A 27490-nucleotide genomic window follows, 5' to 3' on the forward strand; every position below is an offset into this window, starting at 1 on the left:
TGACAAGGGTGTAGCCATAGCTTTGGTAACAGCCAAGTAAGCAAGAGGCACGTTGATTTCATCGGCATGGGATGGTATCAGATGCCATTACGCTGTGATCTGAATCGGCCATGGATTCAGTTAAGCTGGTGTTAGAGAGAGGCATAGAGAGCAATCACTATAAAACCAGCTTAAGTCGGGGCTAGTACAAGCAGCTACACACATACACGCATGCACGTCGTCATAAAAGCGAAATTATTCCTTTCACCCATAATGATCTAACCTCACCTCACCTTGAAGAGTCCGCATTTCATTATAATCGTAGAACTAGTAGCATACACGAACGAAGGGTGTTACTTCCTTTTACCTAAAGCATTCGGTTAAATATCGAATCATTTCAAAAACGGACATATGCAATTTAGCATGTTGCCTATTCCAACTGACAGGTTGGGGACCTCATGAGATGACTGCATGGGAACACATGACCGTCACTCTTCCAAACTAAAGTTGTTACTTGTAACACAAGACACGACAAAATAACTTTTTTCCTTTTTCCATTTCAAGTAAAAGGATTGGTCACTGTGATATGTTTTACAATAAACCAGCTCCAGTCATGTCCTAACAAAATACCTTAAATCACTCTCTTACATTGTGATCATATTTTCACTCAATGCGACCACTGAATAAACATGAGTTGACCAAACATGTCTTGTATTCGCAGAGAAACTCCATATTGTCGCTGTAATTACTTTATCAATACTTTTGTATTTGCAAAGATTGTACAGTTAATAATTGATGACATGTACCAATCCGATATCAGTAAGATCAATGACTGATTGTGTATTCACCTTCCGGGTTTCCCAGGCGAGGAAAGTCCCCAACAGGAGTAAGATGCCCTGTATTCCGAACAAAGTTCCAACAAAATAGATCTGATTGGCTGACGTGCACGTCTGCACGTGACTCCGTATCTCGATGTCCCGGTCTTCATACACCTGAGTATATGGGAATTGGAAGTTGTTATATTTTGCTAAATATTTGAAAACATAGGTAACGCAGTTTTAAAAACAATCTTCTAAGGTATGTGACTTTGGTAAATGTGAGTCAGTCTGATCAGCAGAGAGATACTTCCTCACGGGCCCATTCACCGTTGGGCTCCTCCCTTGGGCTTGACGGATGCAAAGGTCTTGGGATCAAATACTAGATTTGGTCTAAAGTTGGTCTGCATGAAGACCAAGCATGTTTATTCTAACTAATTTAAATAGTACTAGTTTTAGGCCGGGGTGTCCTTTTGCTTCCCATCACATTGAATGACATACAGTGATACAACTGAAATACGACAACCACTTATTTCATTATTTGTAACCATGACCACCCGTGTCATTCCGGAAAATGCCAAACGACATCGTCAGATCCAGTAGAGAGGCGAGAATCGACCAATGGTGTCCGGTTTTCGTATTTTCTCAATAACACCGAGGCTTACTGATTTACAAACTTTTTTCGCAGTTTCATGCAGCTGAATAATGAAGAGAGATTACTGTTTCACATTTGATTCCAAAGTGCTTATCAATATCTTTGGTGTACTTTCAGGAGTAACACATGCCCAAAGCAATCGCAACATCAGCCACTAATAGTTGAGACACTCTACTTTCCATATCAACACATAAGTGAATATTCATTACATATTAGTCTGCACTTGTTATAACCGAAACCCCACTTATGTCGCATTAACGAACCTGTAACCACAAAGAACTATCACATCGCAGACAACGGTGTTATATTACGCGAAGTATTTTATTACAATCATTATTAAAACTAACAAACCATTAGTTGTAATTTCCGGTCATTTAGTATCAAACAAAAACGTTTACTTACAACTGGGTCAAGGTCGTTGTTAATGACCTTGAGTGGGTCAATGAATGTCCAAGTGAGTAGAACTACTGTGTTGATTGCCACCAGAACTCCGACCATTATAAACAACTGACTGTCTTTAAGCACCTGGGACGGAAATAAAAATCGATTGATAGATTCTTTGTTATTTGCGATAAAAGAATACTTACTGTCATTGTTAACTTAATATTTTCTACCCGAAAGCGAATTGGGTTATTACTGAAAATATGACCGTTAATTCAACTATATGTTCTCTATAAACAAGAATTGAATGATAAAATATAAATGTTAAAACATACGCCTTGACGACAAACATTCCATGCAAGGATTTGCTTTGAAATATGCTCATGGACTTGTGACGAGACCTCGTATTTGTAAAAATCAACTGCAATCGATATGACTCCTTCAAAGAAACCCAATAATGACTCATTTAAAATCGTTATTGATGTAACGTTTTGTACACCGCGACAGCGGTAATCACCTTCTTTTGTTTCGTGGCGTTCGTGAAGATGACGTGCACCCTCCAGGTCTTCGCGAACAGAGCACCAAACGCCATGGAAAAGCCCAGCGTCAGGAGGTAAACCTTGGACTGGGAAACACAAGGGTGGTACATGACATGGGTAAATGAACGACTATTGTGTAATGCCGCAGTCAGCAATATGAAAGTACTTTAAAGGGCATTTGGAAGTGGTGAACATGAGACTAGACCTCTCGGAGTTTATTCTTACTTGCTTTACAGGTGAATGATATAGACTGGATCTGTCCATATCCATATATGCATCCATAAAGACTTTGTCACATGTTCATATAAGACTCACTCACTCACTCACAAACTAACACATAAGCACACACTCTTGGAACGATAGTAATTCTCAGATCATGAACCAATAACAATATAATATATAATAATATAATATATATAACAACGTGAAGAGATTTATGGAAAAAAGGGTGCTTGATAACATGTAAGTTATCATGTTTCTAATGAAATCAAGACGAGGTAAACCAGTGATTGATATCATGAACCGCGTTCAGCACAGTCGGCTACAATCACATGCTATTTACAGCACCAGTCTGCCTGTGACCACCTGATGAATTTGATTGCTTCTAACACAGACGATGCTGAGGACATGTTTTTATCCAGAAGCCCTGTGAGGGTCGAGACAGGTGGGGGACGTGAGTGGCAAATCACTGACTGTAGGACACGTTTTTATCCAGAAGCCCTGTGAGGGTCGAGACAGGTGGGGACCGTGTGTGGCAAATCACTGACTGTAGGACACGTTTTTATCCAGAAGCCCTGTGAGGGTCGAGACTGGTGGGGGACGTGAGTGGCAAATCACTGACTGTAGGACACGTTTTTATCCAGAAGCCCTGTGAGGGTCGAGACTGGTGGGGGACGTGAGTGGCAAATCACTGACTGTAGGACACGTTTTTATCCAGAAGCCCTGTGAGGGTCGAGACTGGTGGGGACCGTGTGTGGCAAATCACTGACTGTAGGACACGTTTTTATCCAGAAGCCCTGTGAGGGTCGAGACAGGTGGGGGACGTGAGTGGCAAATCACTGACTGTAGGACACGTTTTTATCCAGAAGCCCTGTGAGGGTCGAGACAGGTGGGGGACGTGAGTGGCAAATCACTGACTGTAGGACACGTATCGTTATGTGCTAGACATACTGACTAACCCCAACGGGTCCTAGGACAAGTATGATGCTCTATGTGTCTGATCTGTCCCGACATCTCCGCAGTGTTTACTAACAGAAATGCAGTATAGAGATACAAGTGATGTTTTTTTCTTAGATTAATGTCATTTCAAAGGCGGCATTACCCGTGTCTCAGCGCTGCCAGTATCCAATGTTTTCAGTACCAAATTCTCGCCTCAAGTGATCTCAAACGAGTGTCCCAGGGGCCTACCCGCCTTACAGAATTGCATCCCTTGTGTAGAAAAGAACGCTACGGCTGTGTGTTCGAATCCCGGTTTATCAAATATTGTGTTTCAAGATTCCCCCCAAAGTGGTTAGGCGTATGAGACCTACATATCTTTGAGCTTCTTCCTCTTAGCTAACATGCTCATATTGACAATAGCGGAGTAAGACCGTAAACTCTACTGAATCGATCAGTTTGGGTCAGTTTGGAACTAATACACAAGCCATTTGCAGTTTTGTAGATCTAGGTCTCGTCGTACCAGAGCGCTATAAGGATCTTTTGACATAGGCTTACAACAGTCGTAAAGCTAGGATCGTTTGCACCTTGAATTAGTGGCATGCATGATGTGAGTTTTATCAGATGTTTCACACCTCTTGTCACTGACAACGGAGGAATATGAGGACGGGCAAAAAAGTTGAAAGCCTACATAACTTCTAGACAGGTGACACCAACTAATCGTACGTTTGTCGTTGTACAGCGTTCTTCATAAGCATTAAAGTTATATTACTCGAATAGATCAACTAGTTCGACAGAAACAGGTCCTTGAAACATACGTATACGTATGTCAGTAGCATATATTTAGCGGTTTGGAAAGTGATGGTGGGACTGGAGGAGGTTAACTAAAACCAGGTACTGTCTGCTTACCAGACATAAGGCTGGCACAAGCTCATCATTCGTCTGCTCTAAGAACACTGTGATGTAGAGGAGTACACAGCCGAAAAGGATGACGTTGTTCAGGCGCGGCGACGACATCTTTACGATGCTGGTAGAACATAGAAGAAAATTATACAGCGAGAGAATAGGCTTAGGCATAAACACTTCACAATGTCTTTGATCATGAGATGTAACAGACACCCACTAGCAAAACTTCATATCAGCTCATACATGATATCGGCACGGCTTGGAGGTAAAATACTTTTATCATGGATTGCCTTGAAAGTTCAACCAAATTTATATTTAACTTAAAAAGTTCCACTTTCCCCGACTGCTCTTAATTCGGCAACGTGTGTCCACAAAGCCTACGTTATAGTAACTACATTTTGTGTGAAAGGGTTAGTTTATTCAATCATATCTTGTTAGCATCACTGTAAAGATGGAATGTCTATGTTTAACCATGTACAGATTACAGGCCCAGCTGGCAACAGTACATTGGAGATCGCATGTTTCAGTTTAACCAGCGGTGGATTTTGAGTCTTACGTTCTCAGTCTAACTGACTGTAAGTGAAATGTTTCAGGTTAACCAGCTGTGGATTTTGAGCTTTACGAAAAGTTGAGAACGATCTCATTTTAATTGACTGTAAATCAAACCTTTCAGTTTAACCAGCTGTGGATTTTGAGCTTTATCTTCTTAGTTTAACTGACTGTCAACCAAATGTGTCAGTTTAAGCAGTTGTAAAGTTTGAGCTGGTTTAACAGACTGTAAATCAAATGTGTCAGTTTAAGCAGTTGTCGAGTTTGACCTTTATTATGTCAGTTTAACTGACTGTAAATCAAACCTTTCAGTTTAACCAGCTGTGGATTTTGAGCTTTATCTTCTTAGTTTAACTGACTGTCAACCAAATGTGTCAGTTTAAGCAGTTGTAAAGTTTGAGCTGGTTTAACAGACTGTAAATCAAATGTGTCAGTTTAAGCAGTTGTCGAGTTTGACCTTTATTATGTCAGTTTAACTGACTGTAAATCAAACCTTTCAGTTTAACCAGCTGTGGATTTTGAGCTTTATCTTCTTAGTTTAACTGACTGTCAACCAAATGTGTCAGTTTAAGCAGTTGTAAAGTTTGAGCTGGTTTAACAGACTGTAAATCAAATGTGTCAGTTTAAGCAGTTGTCGAGTTTGACCTTTATCGTCTCAGTTTAAGTGACTAAATCAAATGTGTGAGATAAACCAGTTGTCGAGTTTGAGCTGGTTTAACAGACTGTAAATCAAATGTGTCAGTTTAAGCAGTTGTCGAGTTTGACCTTTATTATGTCAGTTTAACTGACTGTAAATCAAACCTTTCAGTTTAACCAGCTGTGGATTTTGAGCTTTATCTTCTTAGTTTAACTGACTGTAAACCAAATGTGTCAGTTTAACCAGTTGTAAAGTTTGAGCTGGTTTAACTGACTGTAAATCAAATGTGTCAGTTTAAGCAGTTGTCGAGTTTGACCTTTATCGTCTCAGTTTAAGTGACTAAATCAAATGTGTGAGATAAACCAGTTGTCGAGTTTGAGCTGGTTTAACTGACTGTAAATCAAATGTGTCAGTTTAAGCAGTTGTCGAGTTTGACCTTTATTATGTCAGTTTAACTGACTGTAAATCAAACCTTTCAGTTTAACCAGCTGTGGATTTTGAGCTTTATCTTCTTAGTTTAACTGACTGTCAACCAAATGTGTCAGTTTAACCAGTTGTCGAGTTTGACCTTTATCGTCTCAGTTTAAGTGACTAACTCAAATGTGTGAGATAAACCTGTTGTCGACTTTGACCTTTATCGCATCAGTTTAACTGACTGTAAATGAAATGTGTCAGTTAAATCAGTCGTGGATTTGGAGCTGGAAAGTCTCAGTTCCACATCGGGCCCATGATGCACATAGACATGTCTCACCGTATCTTTCTGTAATGAATGTTGAAGGCAAGGAAGAATATACTAAGGGTGATGCCGAGTGCCGAGATGCAGCATATGGACAGATACAAAGAGAAGGTCAGGCGGGTAGTGGTTAGAAAGATGGTCAAGGAATCCTTCGGTATCTTTCCACCTGGAACAACAGACATCACTGAACATAATGGACCGTATATATATAACTTTATACTGGCAAACAAGGATAAGTTGATCGGTAACAAGATGTAAGAAATTAGCACATGGCCACGTTTGCAAATGATTCCTTGTCTTTTCTTTTAAATAATTGTTACGAAAAATCGGACAATAACAACGACACGTAAGGAATCTTCATCAGTTTAATGGTAAAATTAGGCAAACTGACATTTTCTGTTTATCCCTTTTCCTTCCATCAGAAGAAGCTGGTTAGAGTATTGTAGGTACATAACGATTTGATATGCCAAGAATGGCGCTTAAACCTTTGAATGAAATTTTACATTTTACGTGAGTATTGAAAATCCAAGATCACAACACTGTGAGGAAATGGGCATCTACCTTTGATGGTAACGATAATTCATTTTGACGTTGAAAATATTTTACGAACAGTAGAGAGGGACGTACGCACTACAATCTGCCTGTGCTTCATTAAGCATCCTTGAGCAATTTCAAATTTATGTAGAAAAGATAACTGACTTCAAAATAACGACGTATATCTCATCTGTGCAGTGCATTATGTGTATCAGTATCTTGTACATGGTATAGTCACCACCTGTGTCAACTTACTACCAGGACAGGTATTTACATAAGCCAGTTTTGTTTGTTAGCCGATCCAGGTTTCTTTGGAAGTACCAGCATGTTTAAACCAAGTATATTCACCAATACTTAATGTCCACATGAAAATCCCACAACAGCGTAAGACACCCCACAAGATGAATTGCTGTATAACCAGCGTCATAGTCGTCATCGTATGTCTCTGTCATATCGACTGGGTAAACATAAGGACACCCATTATCGCTCCTCCGTTTGACAGTGTTTACATAATGTGTGTACCTAGTTGTAACAAGCACTGCTCTGGGCAAGTGCTCCTTGGGGCACATAGTAACCAGTGTGTTCCGATTGTTATACCTGTTTGGTTATCCATAAAGTATATTCTATATTGTTTTACCTGTCCATACGATAGGTGTAGCTGGTAGCCATTCGATCTTCACATCAGTAACCAGGTTCGGGTCATAAAGGCCCACCATCTGCACCTCACCACCTGTAAGTGTACGTGGAAACACTTTGGGCTTTTTTAGTGTAAATATAAAATGTTATTGGTAAGTTTTATTGATATTATCTCAGTTGCCACCACAGCTGTGAAACGTACATACTCGTCAATAAAGTAGAATTCTTACTTAATTACTATGATTTTAGATTTGAAAGGCAATTCATGTCATACATTACAGGAAAAACAGGGGTATACACTTCTGTTCGCTCTAGCTGTATGTATTTGCTTGTGTGATTTGTTTATAATTTTTCCTCTCTGCTTTGAAAAATAACATGCATTTCACCTGGGATTACACTTCATTTACAGATTCTTTCTTTTGGGGGTCATAAGTGAGTGAGTTTAGTTTTACGCCGCACACAGCAATATTCCAGCTATATGGCCTCGGTCTGTAAATAATCGTGTCAACCAGACAATCCAGTGATCAACAGCATGAGCATCGATCTGTGCAATTGGGAACCGATGACATGTGTCTATCAAGTCAGCAAGCCTGACCATCCGACCCCGTTAGTCGCCTCTTACGACAAGCATAGTCGTGTTTTTCTGGCAAGCATGGGTTGCTGAAGGCCTATTGTACTCCGGACCTTCACGGGTCGGAGTATTTCTAACGAAATCTTCTCAACCTAATCTTCACGTTGAAGTAAATATGCGGAAGCAATTTAAAAGTAGATTGTTAATTTAATCTTGCGATGGAGAGGAAAGATACTTTGGTTCAAACCTTTCAAGCACTAAAGCACGTTAACGACGAAGCGCATCCGTGACTGATTGAAATAGACACCTGTATGTTTCCGCATACGACGGCTTTCCTTTGATCGGTTAAGGATAACACTATTGATTGACAGGCTTTATCGCATCCATTCAAACAGGACACGGCCGTGCATCAAAAGATGGTGATTGTGTGAGGAGATAATGAACGGGGTGTTGGATAGCACCTGCAGAATGAAATGCAGTTCCCCAGGTGTCTTTTAGCAATCCAGAAGTAATTATCTTTCATAAAGATCTTAATGGAGCGTCGCATTGAGACGTCGGTAATATCATGAAATTACATTTCTCATTGAATGTGTCACGCTGAGATAATGAAAAAATGAGGTAATGAAGGAAATCTGTTTGTTTACTAACTGTTTCCATGCTAACCAAACATGCACGTTCAAAGTGCAAAAGGGGTGGTAGGGTAGCCTAATGGTTTTATAAGAGGCGTTCGCTCGTCGCGCCAAAGACCCAAGTTCGATTCCACACATGGGCACAATGTGTGAACCCAATTCCTGGTGTCCCCTCCTCCCCTGCCGCGATATCGCTAGAATATTGTTAAAAGTGACCTAAAAAGTAAATTCACTCATTCCCTAAAAATGAAAATGTAACGAGTGCGTGAGACATGGCTCCAAAATCAAATTTCAAAACCTCGTATTTTCACAGTTCATTTTTTTTAAAAATAGCAGAATCTTCTGTGATATGACATGAAGTTCCCATAACTTGCTAAGGGCAGTGAGTATGATTACAATCGCACTTGCATGACCATCACGCAGCGCATATACTACCAGGAACCAGTCTGTGTAAATGACACGAAGTTAATAACACACTTCCTTGTCTGACGGAAGAATGTACGTACGCAATCGTTGATGTTACAATCACAGACAAGGATAAAGAAATCGATCGATTATCACTACATTTGTGTTGATTCCTTATTTTACCTAGACTGGTTGAGTGTACAGCAAGTTTATTGTTTGCTGACGTATTTAAATAGATACACGACGAAGTCATGAATACAATATTAGATGTTTGATAAAAAAAATGAAATGATTGATTCAAACAAATGATGCTTGATTCAAACAAATGAAATGATTGATTCAAACAAATGATGCTTGATTCAAACAATGGAAAATGATGTTTGATTCAAACAAATGAATGATTGATTCAAAGAAATGATGTTTGATTCAAATAAATGAAATGATTGATTCAAACAAATGACGTTTGATTCAAACAAATGAAATGATTGTTATTCTATGTTATCTGAGGTCTGAAACAAGCATTGCTGATTGTGAACTTATTAAAGAGAAAACACCCCGACTTATTCTGAATAGGTCAATTGTGCCCATGATCAGATTGAAGATAATCTATCTTCCGTTGACAATATTTTTTACAATTACAGAATACATGATTACTCTGAACACGATAAACCTTCACGTGACATTATTCATAATACTTATTGAATTCATGATCACTCCGACAATATCCACTCTCATCAAACTCACCCTGAACTCGGTCTATCCTGAACATAGCCACGGGGTCACCTTTCTCATTAAATGCCACTTGACCCCTGACCCCTCTATATTTGACATTCAACATCTTGGTCCAGATAAGGAGACCAAGTTCGTCATCACTATACGCAAAGTCCTCGAGTCGTTTGGGGCTCCCTTAAATAAAAACAAATATAGACATTAAATACAATTGTGCTAAAGGTGCTATGGTAACACGTGCCGTTCAACCGAGTTTTATTTACCAGAAAAACATCTTCAGTAAATATTTTCGACAAAGCAAACAGTTAACAAACGTTGTGATTCCTTTTGTTTTCTTCATCATGCCAAGGTCGTCGTAACAGGCCACAGACGGAACAGTCCTAAGTTCGCTGACTTGGGTAGTGAATGCCATTGTGTCCAATCACGTTAATGAGTGGATTATTTTCAGACAGCCGTCATATACTGCAGAATTAGATGCGCCTACACGCAAGACGTTTGTGAACAGGTGGCTCATTTCAGCATATACCGCTTTCTGTTTGCCTGCAAACTGCCTTACATTTGTTAAGGTTTCTGTCAAAATACAAAAGTAGGTCTTTAATGGAATGACGTGATAGTTACTTTTGTTGTTCTAGACAATTTTTAAGGTTTCGAGCAAATTTAGTTGACCTTCGTCGTAGACTTTGGTCTCCCAAACGGACACATCTGTACTTGCAATGGCGTACTTAGCATTCCTCTTATGTCTTTTATGAAAAAGGGGTCTCTTACTTTTGGAACATATGTATGTAAGGATGTAAGGGACCATTCATAATTTAAGGTATGGGTGCGGAGTGATGAGGATGTGCGTGTTTAGGGCTGGGGCTGGGGCTGGGGCTGGGGCTGGTTAGGGGGAAGAGAAGGTATTGAGTTTGTACATGACATGCAGGTGTGTGTGTGTGTGTGTGTGTGTGTGTGCGTGTGTGGTGTGTGACTGTGTATATCACATTATACATGCTTCTCCATAAAGGTCATCATCACATCCCCTAATAAATAATGAACGGTCCTAGAAGTACCATGCTTCTCATATAGTATGAAAACCACAAAAGTTATATTGTATGAAGAGATGTTTTTTTATTTATTTAAATAGATAAACAGTATGAAGTATAAACTTATGGATGCATGCCTCACGTTTTAGCAAGAGTCTGTCAACAGTTGGCATAACAACCCAGTGATCAACAGTATGAACACCGATCTGTGCAACCGGGATATGATGAATGTGTCAAGCAAGTCAGCGAGTCTGACCACCCGATCCCGTCAGTCGCCTCTTATGACCTGCATGGGTTACTAAACATCAGTCCTAACCACGGGCATAGAAGATAAGGAGCAGCACTGCTCAAACCATATCAACACAGGGCATTAACACACAGAATATCAGCATGGAACAAAGCGATCTCCGAGAATACATTTCAAACCGCATTGAATATTATATGTGCCTAGCCATTACAGGCACGCGTCTCTTAGTGAGGATCACATCCTTAAATAAAACAAAATATATGAGATTACCTCCGACCTGAAATGCTTCGAAGTACAATAAATCATGATTTATTGTATTGTGAAGCATTTCGACTAGGGGTCATCACTGTTTTGTTTTTAATCTTCAGCCCTCGCAAAGACACGAGGGCCTGCGCACTCCATGCCTTGACATTGACCAAAGCTAGCCGTAGCGTTGTGTACAGCGGTGTCTGATGATATCTTCTTGATGCAAACGAAAAATCCTCACCACACAATATAAACATACTGGACATGGGACCCAAAAGGCAAGTCAACACGTTAGCTATTAATCTACAACAGGCTGAAAAAGAAATAATTTTGTTTAAAATACATTCCATGAGAATAAATCCGTATTTCCCTCACCAGTATCAATGAGTTCCGTGAGGGTGTCATTGAGAGCTAAAGCCTGGGCCCAGATTGAGTCGTACCCCATGGGTGCGGCCTTCGTACCAGGGTAGTTCATGTTGTTGGTTCTGTTGGCGTATATTGCCAGATACTGCGAGGGGGTGATGCCGGAGATAGCTGGGATCTCTATGGGGCTGATGTAGAGTCTGTCGACAGCGATGTAGCCTTCCACTGCTCGAGACATCTCCTCCGGCGTGCAGTCAACGCTGTCGTCGGGAACCAGCCACCAGAAGTCGTCAAACCAGCCGTTGATCACCCATACGATCTTACTGCCGTAAAGTCCCACCTTGTAAGCCTACAGACAATTGTATGTGAGAGGGATGTGTGTTAGTCCGTTTCTTTCAAATGTATACTTCTCAGATTAACACTGAGAGAGTGAGTATGGTTTTACGCCACTGTTAGCAATATTCTAGCCATATCACGGAGGGGGATACCAGAAAAGGGCTTCACGCGTTGCATCCATGTGGGAATCGAACCCGAGCCTTCGGAGTGACGGGTGGATGCTTCAACCGATAAGTTACCCTACGGCATCTGTCAAACTGAAAGAGCGTAGTGAAAGTGAGTCTAAGATATATGTGTGCTGGAATGTAACAATAACACACTGAGCACACACATGCCACACGCAGACCAAGAAGTGCAACGTGGATTCGAACAAGGAAAAGAGGATTCTGTTACCACACTTCTGCACAATGTGAGGAACAAATGGAATATAAATGGGACGGTTGTTTCGCATAACACATGTCAAAGCATAAGACATGTACAATACCCAAGACTTTCCACTAAACGGTAATATTTAAAGTCTATAACAGTCCTTGTTTTCTTACTCAGGTCGGAAGCTACAATACGTGACACAGGACATGACGTCTCTTATACCCCAGTCTTTGTTTATGTTATGATTGCAGGGGTACCACCATCTCAACGGTACAAATCACGTTGCACAACAAGTCGTGATATTACTGACTGTTGCTAAAGGCGGCGTAAAACCATATTCAGTCACTCAATTCAAACTACAAATATATCCATCAGTTTCCCATGAGCCGATACATGATAGGAAGCTATGCATTTGCACGTCATGTTTACTGCGAACTCCAGTACGTTTTAACAGTCTGTGCATAATGAGTGAGTGAGTGAGTTTAATTTTACGCCGCTTTTAGCAATATACCAGCGATATCACGGCGACCTTACACATTGTACCCATGCGGGGAATGGAACCCGGGTCTTGGCGTTACGACCGAATGCTTTAACCACTGGGCTACCCTTGCTTAGTTAGGTCAAAAGGACATGTGGTTCATATCATGAGCAACGACCCAAAGAGCCAGTCAAATCTCTCCTGAGGAAATATCTGTATAATGCAAACCATCTCACGCGGCACCTGATCGACGAGAAAAGTAACAAACAGATCCAATGTCTCCGCTTCCTGGTATGCTAGTGGATCAGCAGATGAAATAATATTGATGATAAACTCAGAACAACACCATGGCAACCGTAATTGACATACATCCTCACACGTCTGGCTGGTGATGGTGTCATCTTGATACGTGAGCAAAACACATCCAGCATCTCCTATTGATTTCCTATTTAATACACACGCTGTTATATTTATGTATGAGTTAGTCACTGTAGCATAGTTTAAGTTCCAACAAGCTAACATCTGGTTTCATAAACATGTGTTCACAAAAGAACTTGTTAAGTGCCACACATTGAGCTGAAATATAAATATAGAACGGCATAGCAAAAGAATAATGAGTCTTGACTACGCTCATAAACAAAGTCCGCCATGTAAAGGCAAAATAACTGTGAAAAACATAAGAGTGTATCACTGAAATGCAGTTATGACACCGGGTGTCAACGAAAGACTCAGCAACACCCGCCATTCTTAAATTGGCCCATATAGTAGATTTCTTTTGTCTGACGAAACCATCCAAATTTGACATGTTCGTACCCTGATTGATGTTTTCCAGGAGCACTTAATTATCTGAATTGAATGCCCCTGCTAAGGGGCTAAATGGTTTCACCACAATATTAACAGTTGAACATAAAATTCATGTGCACATGATGCTTATTTACGAAGTTTATTCACCTCACAGAAGACCTGTCGTGCCATGTTTTCGTAAAAACTGCCCACAATGATCCGCACATCAGCATCCTGCAAGAAAAATACATACATGTAATAAACGTTTAGAGATCGTTTATGTAATTTGCATTAAATTCTTTCTTTTTTAAAAGAAATTTCATCATGATAAGTTGAAACGGTCAGTTTTCAGAGTCAAGATGTTTTGTTGACATTTGAAGCTAATGAGTGACAGAGTATATTTATGGACAGGTTTCGTTGGTCCTTTTCCGAGGTCAATTACAAACATTCTGGACGAGATTAATTTACATTTCAACTACTTATCTTGAACCAACCAACAAATATAATACGAAGAACAATAAACCAGCTAAAACGCCTAACCATGCAATCACCAAAAATGAGTAAGTAAGTAAATAAGTAAGTAAGTAAGTAAGTAAGTAAGTAAGTAAGTAAGTAAGTAAAATGGCGCTCCTGATCCACATAATCGCATAAATATCATGTAAGTAGATGTTACAAACGTATCTATCTGTAAATAGTACATAATGACACAGCCACTGTGATGGCACCAGTGCTGCTATTAGCCGTAGATATCACAACTAATAATTCATGTTATTATATCCAGTAATTCCCCAGTCGATAGCTCAAGGCTTGTCGTGAGGCAGCGTCAGTGGACAAGGACTAGAACCATTAAGATGGACGAGGTCGTTAACCTTTTGATGGACCTGCACATAGTTTCAATTACCATAATTCTGAGATCACAAAATGATTTTTCCTCTATGATGATATGTAGAAGATTATGATGAGGGTAAATTAAGTGAAGTGGATGATATACAAATCAAATTTAGGCTTTGTGTCGAGGAAATTAGAAATGCACTCTTTTGCCTCGGGTGTATATATACAATAACCTATTTTTTGCCAGGTTCGTTACTGTATCAAAATATCTTTGATCGCAAATGATTATTTGGATTACCTTGTCGAAAATTCGATTTCTTTTGTTGCTTCGATAGATTTCGCATGACTTTTTCAATATCTAAATATTTTCTATTCACTTTCATCAGTTTGTTGTTTCTTTTAATATTTTAAAGTTTTTTTGCAAATACACAAAAGTTTGACGAAGTGACAAAATTAACAAACAAAGAAAAAAAAAGAACAACAACAACAGAAAACCCAAGCAGTTTAAATCACGGGAAATTTCACTGAAGGAACAGTCCCTGAAGTCCGATTCTAACACGTATCTTCACCATCACTTTACCCAAAGGGCCTTGATCTGTACTGCTGGACTGCCGGTGATAATCTCAGATCTCACAATTGTCATGTTGGCTTCTTTCAGACGAGTCATCAGATCCTCCGTTGGCTGCGAACAAGCAGACTTTATATAATGTTATACGAAAACGTCTGCTCACTAAGGAGTCAAACATCCTTACATAGTTAGAATTAAGGCCGGGCTGGAGTACTTGGGAAAGGCTTGGCACACAGCAGGAAGCACGCTACAAAAAACATATTTTATACCTTTTAAAGATCTCGAGGAGATGAATCCAAAAATGTAATGTGCAAGTGTCTTCGTGTGTTCATGAGCTTACAAATTTGCTCTGAAAATGCATCTCGTCAGGAAAAAATCTGCCAGAAAATCTTACAGAAAAGATTTATAGCATATTTTATGAGCCTCTGTTGTTTCTATAATCACTCACTGGAATACACCCAGAACGGATAGTTACAACGTGTGTGCAACGATGGCAAACAACCCATGTCCTTCCAAGCGTCGATCAAGGTTTGAGACTGGACATAATCACAATGTATACTGATAAATAAACCGACTATTTTAAATACACCTACTTCAAGAAATCAATAGTTTTAATTTCCACCATAAAATGCACAGGGATGGTTCGTCTGAGCAAATGTGTAACGGCCAGTATTTGATCGGAACTGGGGTCAAACATCCTGTTTTGTCAAGTCCTCGTACAGAAAATGTGGGCTACGCCAGGTTATTGATCTGCTGTAAAAACTTCGATACTTCTCCCGAAGCTAACACACATGAACGTCCGGTCACTTATCCCTGCATCCGATCCATGGCCTAGATTGTGCACTGTGTCTTAGTAGCAAGAGAGCCTGTACTCCTCCTCCTGGTGGAGTCTGGACGCAACTAGTACTAGGACGAATGCGTAGTATTGTACAGGGGGATGGTGGGGGTGGGGGTGGGGTTTGGGGGCGGAGGGGGAAGTGGGGATCAAGGATTTGGAGACGGGGGTTGAGGGTAGCGGGAGGGTGCGCATGGACCATGAAGTGCTAGAGTTACAGGCAATTAATTATCAGTCGAGGAGGGCGCGCACCCCGCACCCATCTTTGGATCCGCCCCCGGATTGCCAGCGTTCAATACCCACATCATTTTTGCATGTGCTGCTACTTAAAAAATTGTTCAATAAAACTAACACACGTCAACAGAGAGGAAGAGTAATGTTTTCAGATATGTATACCGTCTGAATCGCGGTATCATCATAATGGTATCTTAATGACCGGAGTCGACAGCTGATCAATACGTCAATAGATTCATTGGCACCGGCGTGGGACTGAAGGATTGATTGGCGGTGTGCTGTCATGCCGCATGTTAGGCATGCATAGATTGGAAATACCCGGTGTTGAAATTCTGGATTATTGACAACACAGGTTAATTACACAGTCCTCATTCACTCTCTCGTTCAGATCAAACCTCTTGGGCTTCCGCCCATCAAAGTCCGATACATCTAAATACTGTTCAGTTGGTGCAAAGCGCAACCCAATCACATACATTGACACACCACCAGTAACCTTTAAATACTGACTTATCAGGAAGTAGAAGACAAACATCATTTCATGCTTGCTCGACAAATTTGTCCATTGTATGCAAATATCCGAAAAGACTACAGGAAGACTACAGATTTCTCCTTGAACTCCCGAATAGATAAATTCTATACCCTCATAGTCAAACAGCCACAAAATACCTTGCAATGTCTTTATACCATGCCATAAATATCAGCTCATCTGCATTAAAGATGTGACATTCTTTACTATGTATTCATTTATACTGCGCCCTCTGCTACTGTATGTAAAATGGACTATAGGCCTACGGCCTCTTCAGAACTGTAAATAAAGATTGACTGATTGAGACAATAACCTTTAAATATTATATTCTTGTTAGTTTAGTATGTTTTAAACTTTAGGCGCTGCCACGTTGCAATTGTAAACAGCTATGTAAGCACGTACGTTAGTGTCAGATTCTGTAGAAAGATCACATAAGAAGATGATGGCACTCATATTTAGAAGATAATTTCACCTACATAAATGATACCACAATCCATACAGAACGAAGCATCATATACTGTTGTTTGGAGTAAGATGACATTAATTTCGGGTCAGTTTATATTACCTCTGGCTTAATGACAGATTTCATCTACGCTCTTGACTGGTATGGCTTTATGATGGTAATGCTCTATGAAAAGAGTATATGTATTAATTTAGCATCTAGTGTAAGAGCTCGAGAGCCATATCAGAATAAACCGCAAGAACCAGGAAACTACTCTGGATTTAACACAGGCTAGATTAATCTAAATGATCAATATTTTACGGATTTGAGAGGGACGAAGATACATTGTGTTTCCCTACAATGTTGGCACCGTTGTATCGGATGAACACTTCCTGGCGTACAGATGCCTGTTGGCAAATAGATGATAACTAATAAGACCTGGCGTCCGACGTACCAATAAACTGTTGCGACGACCGTCGATTAAACATGAAGGATCAAAATGTATTCCAAACCTTCAATATAAATATTCTATTGAGTGTAAAAGCCTGAAAACATGACTTGAGACTGTGGTGGCTGTCAGTTGGCCAGAGGTGTGATCCACGCTCCACCCCCCTAAAACAGCAATGTGAATATACCAGAGGGCTAATGTTCCTTCTAAAAACAAAACTGACTGTTTTAAAATTGTTCAAAATTCGTAAAAAAATATTCAGACCATTATCATGTGTCTTCGAGCTATTGTTGCTGCACTAGAAAATCCCCAGGTATTCTGAACGTGCATTTTGTGCAAATAAAACGAAAGCAACCAAGGATCATTTTACAACATTTGACCCAATTCAAATATCAACCATACTATGACAAGTAATCAAGTTGGAGAAACCTATCTGTTTATTCGCATAATTTCTCCATTAGGGAAATTAGGTTGAAGAAGGGTGGAGCGTTCATAAATGAGGAAGAATTATTCACACTAGTCGATAGTCGACGTTTTCATATGGAATACTGACAAACAATCCTGCAGGTTTATTCAATGAAGTTGATTTAAGAACCTTTAGTTCGATCATCTGAAGCGTCCTGAGTGTGCAGTAAAATTTTGGAAAAAACACCAAATAGACCACCTACATGCTCACCTAGAATAACTTTTGTGTGTGGTACTTTGGTGTTACTAGTAAGCTTTGTTTAAAATGTAAATATTTGCATTAACTATATCCAGCGAGCGTCATATCTTAACGAAACGGTGAAGACACAATGCTTATTATACAGTGACCAAGTTCCATAGATCACAAATTGTTGTACCATTTAACCACTTTCTGAAAGACATGCGTATTGATAGGTTAGACCTTGAGAGCAGTGCCAGTTTACACTTGTCAGATGTAGACCGTGATCTACACTATCAGTTATCAGTATACTACTTTGTGTTTACCGCGGTGGCTGAGGAGGTCTGATCGCTGATCGAATATGTGCCTTTCTCTGTGAGTGTGGATGAGAAAATATCGTCTTTGTGGATGGTAATATTTCAGGTAGGCTTAAATGTTTGTAACAAATTATCACTAAAATTCGTAATGTAGGTCACTCAAAGGCACTGACCACTGAGAAGAGTTCAAAGGACTGGTGCAGCGTGGCGATGTTTGACCAACCGAACTGTTTGAAGATCTCCACACGGGCCGGGTTGACATCCACATCCGGGGAATTAGAACGGACGAAACGTGGAAACCTTTTCTTATCGGACAAGGATGGCGAAACAGAAACGTAGGACATCTGGAAGGAATAATAGCAACCACTGAAAATACTAGTACGGGAACCTGTAATAAAGGACAGATTCTGCGCTCGGCAGATTTCCTTGGGAACTGTTTGAATATTCCATTCATCCTTTATTTCGTTTAAGCTTATTGACATACAAAATAATAAATATTCTCAGAACATTTTTCATTCCCTTTGGTCGTCTTGAAAGTTTACTATTTTAACTAGTTCATTTATAGCTTTAATTGCCAACTGCACAATCGTTGGCAACGCGCGTGCAAATGCTCCTTACCGTCTAAACAGTGCTGCACAGATAGTTGTTACGGCCATGGTTGACTGACCTTAAGTTCTAACATGTTTCTATTATTTGTTGATAACATGAGTTTTTTTGTATATTTACCTGTAAAATAGAATGTTGGACGATGATTAGAGGGCCAAACTAAACCGTCTAGGTCAGATGGCCAGAGGTATTTCGATATTTCTTTAAACCATGTATTTTAATGAAGTAATTAAGAAATGAAAGCTCCAAATCATATAAGTTCTATTTCCCTGAGTGCTTTAGTCGTGGAGCTTATACAGTGTCTCCAGGTGATCTTGTATTTCTGTGGCTTTTTCAGACCCAGTTCAACCTATTTTGCTGACTTGGAGACCCCGATCAAAGCATTCTTTTAAAGTATTTGTACAACATTCTCCAACGGTATATTTTAAGTGTAAAAATAAAGAAACAGATTTGATTTCCATGGTTTGATAAAATAATATCTTCGACAAGTAAATTTATAACAAAGAAAAATAGATTTACGGCCAAGACCTGTTTTTCTCGTTCTATTTCCACGCTTTCATTCCGAGTACTTATACTTTATTTGCCCTAAAGCAAATATTGTACATTTCCAAGAATATTACTTTCACACCCATGGACAATATCTTCATCTGTAAATAAAATGGATATGTACATTTGGGTTCACAAAGTAGCAATGTGACATCCCGCTTTATATAATTATGTACTCATGATGTATCGGATATGTAACATTTGTCCCTATGCTTCAAAAAGGATGTAAGAATCACCTACCTGAACTAGGTTCCACAGGTGTGAAGACTGTCCCGTGGCCTCGCTCACCCCAGAACAACCATCCCCCAGGATCATGATCTTTGTGGGTGGGGAGTACAGATGTTTGTACATGATGTCCACCCCCAGGCCGGGGTTACACTGGAAGAAGGACGTGAATGATCACAAGGATGTTCATTAACTTGCTGTATGTAAATGTCAAAGTATCTTAGCTTGTGTCATATGACCTTCGTTGACTCGTAAAGATAAGACAAAAACAAACAGTTAAGATGCACCCTAAATGTATCCTCCCCTCAGAAACAGAGTCTTGAGATAACAGCGATTTAAGCAACAACCGTATTCAGTCTTTTGACTCTAGTGATCAATTATCAATTTATGCGACCACATGTCATCACCATTACTGCTACATTGCAGTGCATTATCAAATACGCGCGCTGATGCGTTTCCACAAAGTGAGTGAGTGAGTGAATGAGTTTAGTTTTACGCCGCACTCAGCTATATTCCAGCCATATGGCGGCGGTCTGTAAATAATCGAGTCTGGACCAGACAATCCAGTGATCAACAGCATGAGCATCGATCTGCGTAATTGGGAACCGATGACATGTGTCAACAAAGTCAGCGAGCCTGACCACCCGATCCCGTTAGTCGCCTCTTACGACAAGCATAGTCGCCTTTTATGGCAAGCATGGGTTGCTGAAGGCCTATTCTACCCCGGGACCTTCACGGGTGTTTCCACAAAGACAGGTGTCTGATATGTACATCAGGGTACCCCCACCCTCATCTCCTCCCTAACACCTACACCCATACCCAATTCCAGACACACCCAGAGATCCCACACCCCTCCACCGCGCACGCACACAAACACACAAACAAACGCACACACCAAAGAAAACAGCAACATATAACACTGAGGCAAATGCGCTTTGTTTTTCCCCTCGATCACTCGATGTCAGACGAGTTCATGAGGCTTTCTCGTGATCAAGCAAGACTTTGCCAACCAAATCCATAGTACGTCTGACAACATGGTGTCACACAAGTCCTTAACTGACAATGTCATTCGTATTTCATATAAGGAGCGGTGGGGTAGCATTGTGGTTAAAGCGGTCTCTCGTCTCGTCGAAGACTCGGTTTCGATTCCAAAATGGGTAAAATATGTAGAGCTCGTTTCTAGTATCCCCCGCCGTGATATTGAATATTGCCAAAAGCGGCAGGAAACCATCCTCACACACTCACTCATTCCTTACAGAAAATATTTTGGATAATTCTCAGCTAGAATCCTCTGTTGTTCACCTCAACAATATTCCAGATAATAACGATTGTCTGTAAAATACAAGCTCTGGGACAGATACACCACTGAATGACAAGATGAGCATCGATCTAGTCAGATGAGACACGATGACGTGTGTCAACCGTGTTAGAGTTTGACCACTCGATGCCTTTAGTCGCCTCTGACGACCAACAGGACTTGCTGAAGACGATCTTCTATCCCAGATCTTCAGACAGTAACGTCAAACAATACTGCATACAAGCAAAGAAAATTCATCATACAGAAACTTGGTATTAACACCTGGAGGAAAATATTCACCAACCATGCTACCTTTGTCTAATATAACATGATACCTCGATGTGACAAATGCACAAATGAGATCATCACCAACATGTACAAATGTACCCTTAGATCAGCTGAGATAACACACGGGACAGCTTCTCTTATTACCTGTTTGGTAAACATTCTTATACCAACAACGATTAATCAATCAACGAATGATAGGTTAAAAGTTTGGATAAGCCTTCATTCAAAACCCGTAAATGCATTTTGTGCACATAGATGGGTGCATTGCGTCAGATTGCATGCATTAACATTTTCCTTTGATAGATTCTTTTGCTAATATAATGTTGATCAATGAAATGTATCTCTTTAATTGTTCGATCGTGTATTTTTGCATCGTGACGAGAATAATTCTTCCAATTTCACCTATGAAGACTGAGCGAAGGCCTTAAACGCACAATGCCATGCATTTTTTGGCCTATAATATATATTCTAGATGCATATGCAGTGTATGAAAGATTTTAAAAATCTAGCCTGTCCACAGGACTGACTGATCAATTTTTCACCAGTCCTGCAAAATCTAGACTGTCCTCCACTTCCTTACTAAACTCGTTTTCAAGAACCTAAGGGAGAGAACTCTCTTCTCATAGTAAACATATCTTATCAATATGCGATAATTCTATTGCTTTGATTTTTCTAGCATCCTAGGTTAATAATCAAAAAGGTTATACTCATTATCTATATATATATATATGTCATCGGTTTGCTAAAAGTAACCCCACATGATGACGTGCTAGATTTGTTTTGAACCCGTCCTCCACAAACTTCACCCGTCTCGGACGTTGGGACAGGCTACCTTTCTTACACTGGCATATGCCCACTTTAGTTTCCAAATTGGTGCAATATTGCCTGAAAAGATAACTGAAACTTCGAGGCGAACAGCTCCCAGACAACTCTTGCCTTATGTGGAATGTGAACGATTGCTCCGTACATCGAAAACTGCCCCATGCGGTGTTGTCGGTGTTTTCCAAACTGGCCTCAAGTTGCGTTGTAGGATATTCGTAAGGAGCGCTCCAAGGGAAATAACTCTATGGGGTTCGCTTGAAATATTGTTCAGCCAATAGATGGCTGAACATAGTCGATATACTGCATTTTGTATTTATTCAATGGAACTTGAAAACTAACAATGCAATCTAAATACATAATTATTTTTGGAACAAAACATATGATAGCGTCCCTGACAGATGGTGGTATACTGAACCACAAAGTCCAGAAACTCTCCACACTGTGTTTGTTATGAATATGTGCCAAGGATGAAAAACTGAAGAAAAAAAATCGAAGACTCAAAATTAAACTCGCTCAACAGGCGAATGCCAAGGGTATGCCCATGGGCGATAGTGTTCAATTTCGTCCAGAACTGATGTTTCGGAGGTTGTAAATGAATGAAAATCTGTTCATAAGAATCATGACACAAATTTGAGCTCATTTTGACTTGATTCCGCTAACTGAGAGCGATATTTAAAAATCTCGCCCATGGGGGAAAAACATTTTGGCCCATGGACGAGAATATTTAGACGTTGTGAATGAATGGGGGTATGTATATTTATAAGTATCAAGATACGAAATTCAACTGGTTTAGGGAGATTTTGAAATAACTCGCCCATGGGCGAAAAACCTTCGGCATATGTGCAAGAATATTTATGTCTACTCCAAATACGCCTTTTTCCATGTTTTGGAGGTTTTAAATGAATGAGGATATATTCAGCTAGTTTAGTGCGATTAAAAAAATGTCGCCCATGGGCGAAAAACCTCTTGACACATGAGCGAGAATATTCACTTTCACTCAAAATACGTTTTTTCATGTTTTGGAGGTTGTAAATGAATAAGAGTGCATTTTTGATTATCAATACACAAAATTCATCTAATTTTGACTTTTAGTCTATTTGCGATAATATTTTCTTTTATTCAAAACACAGTTATAAATGTCAGTCCACAATGACGAAACCGTTTGACACAGTGGCAAGCTAACTTAATCTCAAAATTTAGTTGTTTGAGTTTGCATAACAGCATGTGTCAATGCCTATATAACTATCCTGGCATTTGAGAAAATTCTTTCTACGTTTAACACAATACAAATAGTTGCACTTTATTCTTATTATCAAAGTTCGTTGAAAAATATCAAAACAAATCATTGATGAAAACAATTTGAGTGATAGTGTGTTAATGTATACCGTCACGTCGACAATATGTCAGCCATATGCTTACATGCTCCATTCATACGTTGGCGATTGTGCACAAATTTAGCCATCACTTACAATCATAAATATCATACAAGTGCAAACCTGGTATATTTAATTCAAATGTTTTGAAACATTAGTACCCACATAAGAAGACAATAACTACCAACAATGTCAACAAGAACATATATGGACGCCCTGCATCAATACCTATTTGAGACTAAAGGATTTGAAAAATTATTCTAGACCAATATTTGTACACAACTGATGAAATGTAACTGCAAGCTCAAGGTTCATAAGCACGTGCAGGGCACATTTATCCTACCTCATTTAAGAATGTCCATTTCTGATTGATTCACGTGGCCTTGCGAGGGAGAATAAATCATTAAAGGTCACATGCAACCAAAAAATGAAACATAATTAAAACACAATTATCACTTATTCATGACATATAATATACATTGGCGCTTGTTAAAAAATCGATAAACTCAATTATAAGCGTACAATTGCGATTCAAAAGTGCAATAGTTTGTACTTGGGCTTACTTCCCTCGAAACGAAGTACTCGGGAGACCGAACCCAGTCATAGCGGATGGGTGTGCACTCAAGTGTAACGACGGCTTCCGATTGGCTGGTTCATTTGCTGATACGCTGAGGGCTCATTGTGTGTACAGAAAGATGTTCTGTTTGATGGATATTCCAGATGTATGGCAAGTCACAAGAAAGTAAGATTATTTATGGATAACAACTTTTTTTACTGTACTTGATTCGGCGTCTCAGTATGGATTCATACACCATTGTCAGACAAAATCATATACACTAGAAGAAGTTGTTATCCATAAAGAATGTTGGATTTTGTAAATACATGTTCTCTGAATTTGACTTCGATCCAATCAAAAATCATATCAGTAGAGATGGTGAACTACTGCGTGGCTGGAAACTGTCATTCGCCCAAGTACAAAGCAGAACTTGAAACTGACAAGAGTTTGCACCAGTTTCCGTCAGTGCCAGTCATCCAAGAAAAACGGATGTAGTTTGTTTGCAACGCACAGACATGAAAAACATGTTATGTGTACAAGTATCACACCTGCCTAATTACATAATGTGGCAGAGACAGGACTCGGGTGTACAATGTCAATAAACCAGACAGTGGTGTACATAACCAAGATTAGACTGCTCACGACCTGCATACTGTTTCAAGCTCCGTGAACCCATTAACTGCGCGTGCGTTATGGGCAGAGTGCAGGACAGCTGTTGCAACCACTTCACCTAATATGTGCAGGTCTTGAAAAAGGACAAAGTCGGAATTCCTATCTTAGTAAACAGGGTTGTTCAATCACATATGTATTTATGTATATTCATTTCAGTATATTTACAATGAAATGACAATTAATCTAATGCACATAGGAGAATTTTACAAAGTCAGTCTTTTTCATCCGCATACCCTCACGAACACCAGTTCATTTCAAAGCCGGTGTCACCTAATGACCCAGTGCGATCCATGGATGAATTGTATATATGACAAGTAAGATACACTTTAAAGCAGCGGCTGTTTACTCCAATACACAAGACCAGCAGATGATACACGACTATTTCGGCGCAAATTGTCGTAGACAGTGGTCTTGTCTTTGCGAGTTAAGCTGAAATACTCAACAAACTGAGATGAACTTCAGAATGATGAAAATTTGGAAATCAGTGTGTGGATTACAACTTGAAAATCTCAGATGAATTCGTATGACAAAGCAATATCTGTTCAGGTCGTGATAATTTGAAAACAGAGAAAGTTATATGTATATACAACTTCTTATAATTAGGGAGACTATATACATATGTTCTATATGTAGATAATCCATGTTAAATTGTAATTTCATCGTGACTGTTAAACTCGTTCTCAAGCAAGTGATGTCTACGGGGTAGTCCTGTAAGTCAGACCTTTGCCTTGAGTCAAAATCGTTTGGTGTAGTGACAACGGGGGTGTTGTTTTAAGGGATTAGACTGGTTTTCTACCAAAGAGTAAAATGCGTTCTCTCAGGAAACGAAATAAGACGTGTACCAGAATGTGAGTGAATCGATGTTAGCGAGTTCACTGAGTGACTTTAATTAATAAAGTGAACGTTCGGTTCACTCCTTCAATTAGTAATGAGTTGTTCAATTTCTTAATAAAATTGCATGCAACATGAATGTTGGAAATGACAGTTTTCATCATCATTTTAACAACTTCAGTTATGGCAAATGCGCTATTGTGCTTCATATTTCCTCATATTTAACTTACAGGAAGACATATTTGTGTAAATGGTTACATGTTTATCGTGAAAACAGGGGAGAATGAAAATGCATTTTGAAAGACTGCAGATCAACAGTTGTCTCAACGACATAATTTCTCAAATACTGGGAGACCACAAACACGGACTTGTACACAACGAAGCCAAAGGAAATCTTTCCGACTGTAGCAAAAATAGCGATAAATTACAAAAGGATTGAAAAGTAAATGCACAGTCAATCTAGAGTATACAATGTATTACGTATTCCTCATAGCCTAATATAAAGATTACTTTAATACATATTAATAGTGTGGATACTTTGATCTATAGTTTAGACTAATTTCTTCAAGAAGTCGTAATTGGATTGGCAAACATATACATGCATATCAATGTAATATAATTTACATAACATACATGATAACAACACTTCATGTCCCGCTCGCCAAACATCACAGTAAAATTACAGTTACCTAAGCAGACTCACTCTGTGGGACCCTAGCAGTAAATATAACCCCAAAACAAAAACAAAAATAAATTAATACATTTAAAGAAATAGATGAAATACTAAGAAAAACACCAAAATATGCCCGCCCCATAAAAAGTAGAGAGCAAAAGAGGCCAAACCGGCAATATGCCAAGATTTAAACTCGAAACTATACAATCTACTTAATCTTATTTTACTCGATAAATCAGAATGGTCTCAACGTTAGCATTGCCATAATGTGAGTAGTTACACAATCAAAGCAAAATATTCTAGATGTTAATGTACGGTGTATTTAACAAAGCCAGAACAATCTCAGTGATAGATTTAATGAGTGCCTTTTTATGCATTATGAAAATGGCAATGGTAAATTAACAGAGAATGCCCAATACATGTACCAACACATGGGAACTTAGCATGCTCCAGTGAAACACCACGGTTCCGTGCACGTGGGTACAGATATACGGCGTTCCGTGCTTATTAGGTCAGGGATACTCTACAACAGGCATAGGTCACTCGCTTGCTTTCTTTACCATTTGTACTAATTAACGTGTGCCTCGTCATGCTCCAAAGCACACAGTGACTTGGCTCGTTCCCAGCGCCACTTCATTTGTGTTCATCCATTTCATTGTATCAGTCGGAATTTTACAATGAATGAATAAATAATAGTAAGGATTAAGAGCAAGAATTATGTGAATGAATAAAAGAAATACGAAAAGGAATAAAAGAAAAAAATACATATGTGAATGAATGAAAGAATAAATGATACACCGCGGCCTTCCCTCCCAAAAGGAATGCAAAAGCATCGCGAGAACACGTGTTAACATCAGCTGTCCTTTTAAAAAAAGCTACTTTGAGACATTTTTGTTTACATTGATAATTAATTCAGATATCTTATTGCATGCGGGGAATGGAGTGGACATTAACAAAATGTTAACCGACACTGTCACACTGTCCTCAAAAATAAAGTGTAAAAGTGTCACAAAGCGTTCTAAAACACCTTTCCAGTTTCCACCATCAACTAGTGGTG

The 27490-nt window shown here is 39.4% G+C and overlaps 1 protein-coding gene across 1 annotated transcript in view; it reads right to left on the bottom strand.

Annotated features, from left to right (window-relative positions):
• The window catches only part of LOC137287305 (gamma-aminobutyric acid type B receptor subunit 1-like), a 43934-nt gene that overhangs the window by 10785 nt on the left and 5659 nt on the right, over positions 1–27490 (bottom strand). The window contains exons 2-13 of the mRNA XM_067819543.1: positions 19937–20074; positions 18718–18888; positions 15112–15213; positions 13869–13934; positions 11747–12083; positions 9872–10033; positions 7524–7616; positions 6368–6518; positions 4434–4551; positions 2348–2455; positions 1852–1974; positions 828–971 (exon numbers count right to left, since the gene is read on the bottom strand). Coding sequence (XP_067675644.1) covers positions 828–971; positions 1852–1974; positions 2348–2455; positions 4434–4551; positions 6368–6518; positions 7524–7616; positions 9872–10033; positions 11747–12083; positions 13869–13934; positions 15112–15213; positions 18718–18888; positions 19937–20074 — 1713 coding nt within the window. The remainder of the gene's footprint in view (positions 1–827; positions 972–1851; positions 1975–2347; positions 2456–4433; positions 4552–6367; positions 6519–7523; positions 7617–9871; positions 10034–11746; positions 12084–13868; positions 13935–15111; positions 15214–18717; positions 18889–19936; positions 20075–27490) is intronic.

The sequence above is a fragment of the Haliotis asinina genome, chromosome 6 (assembly GCF_037392515.1).
Source record: "Haliotis asinina isolate JCU_RB_2024 chromosome 6, JCU_Hal_asi_v2, whole genome shotgun sequence".
Lineage (NCBI taxonomy): Eukaryota > Metazoa > Mollusca > Gastropoda > Lepetellida > Haliotidae > Haliotis > Haliotis asinina.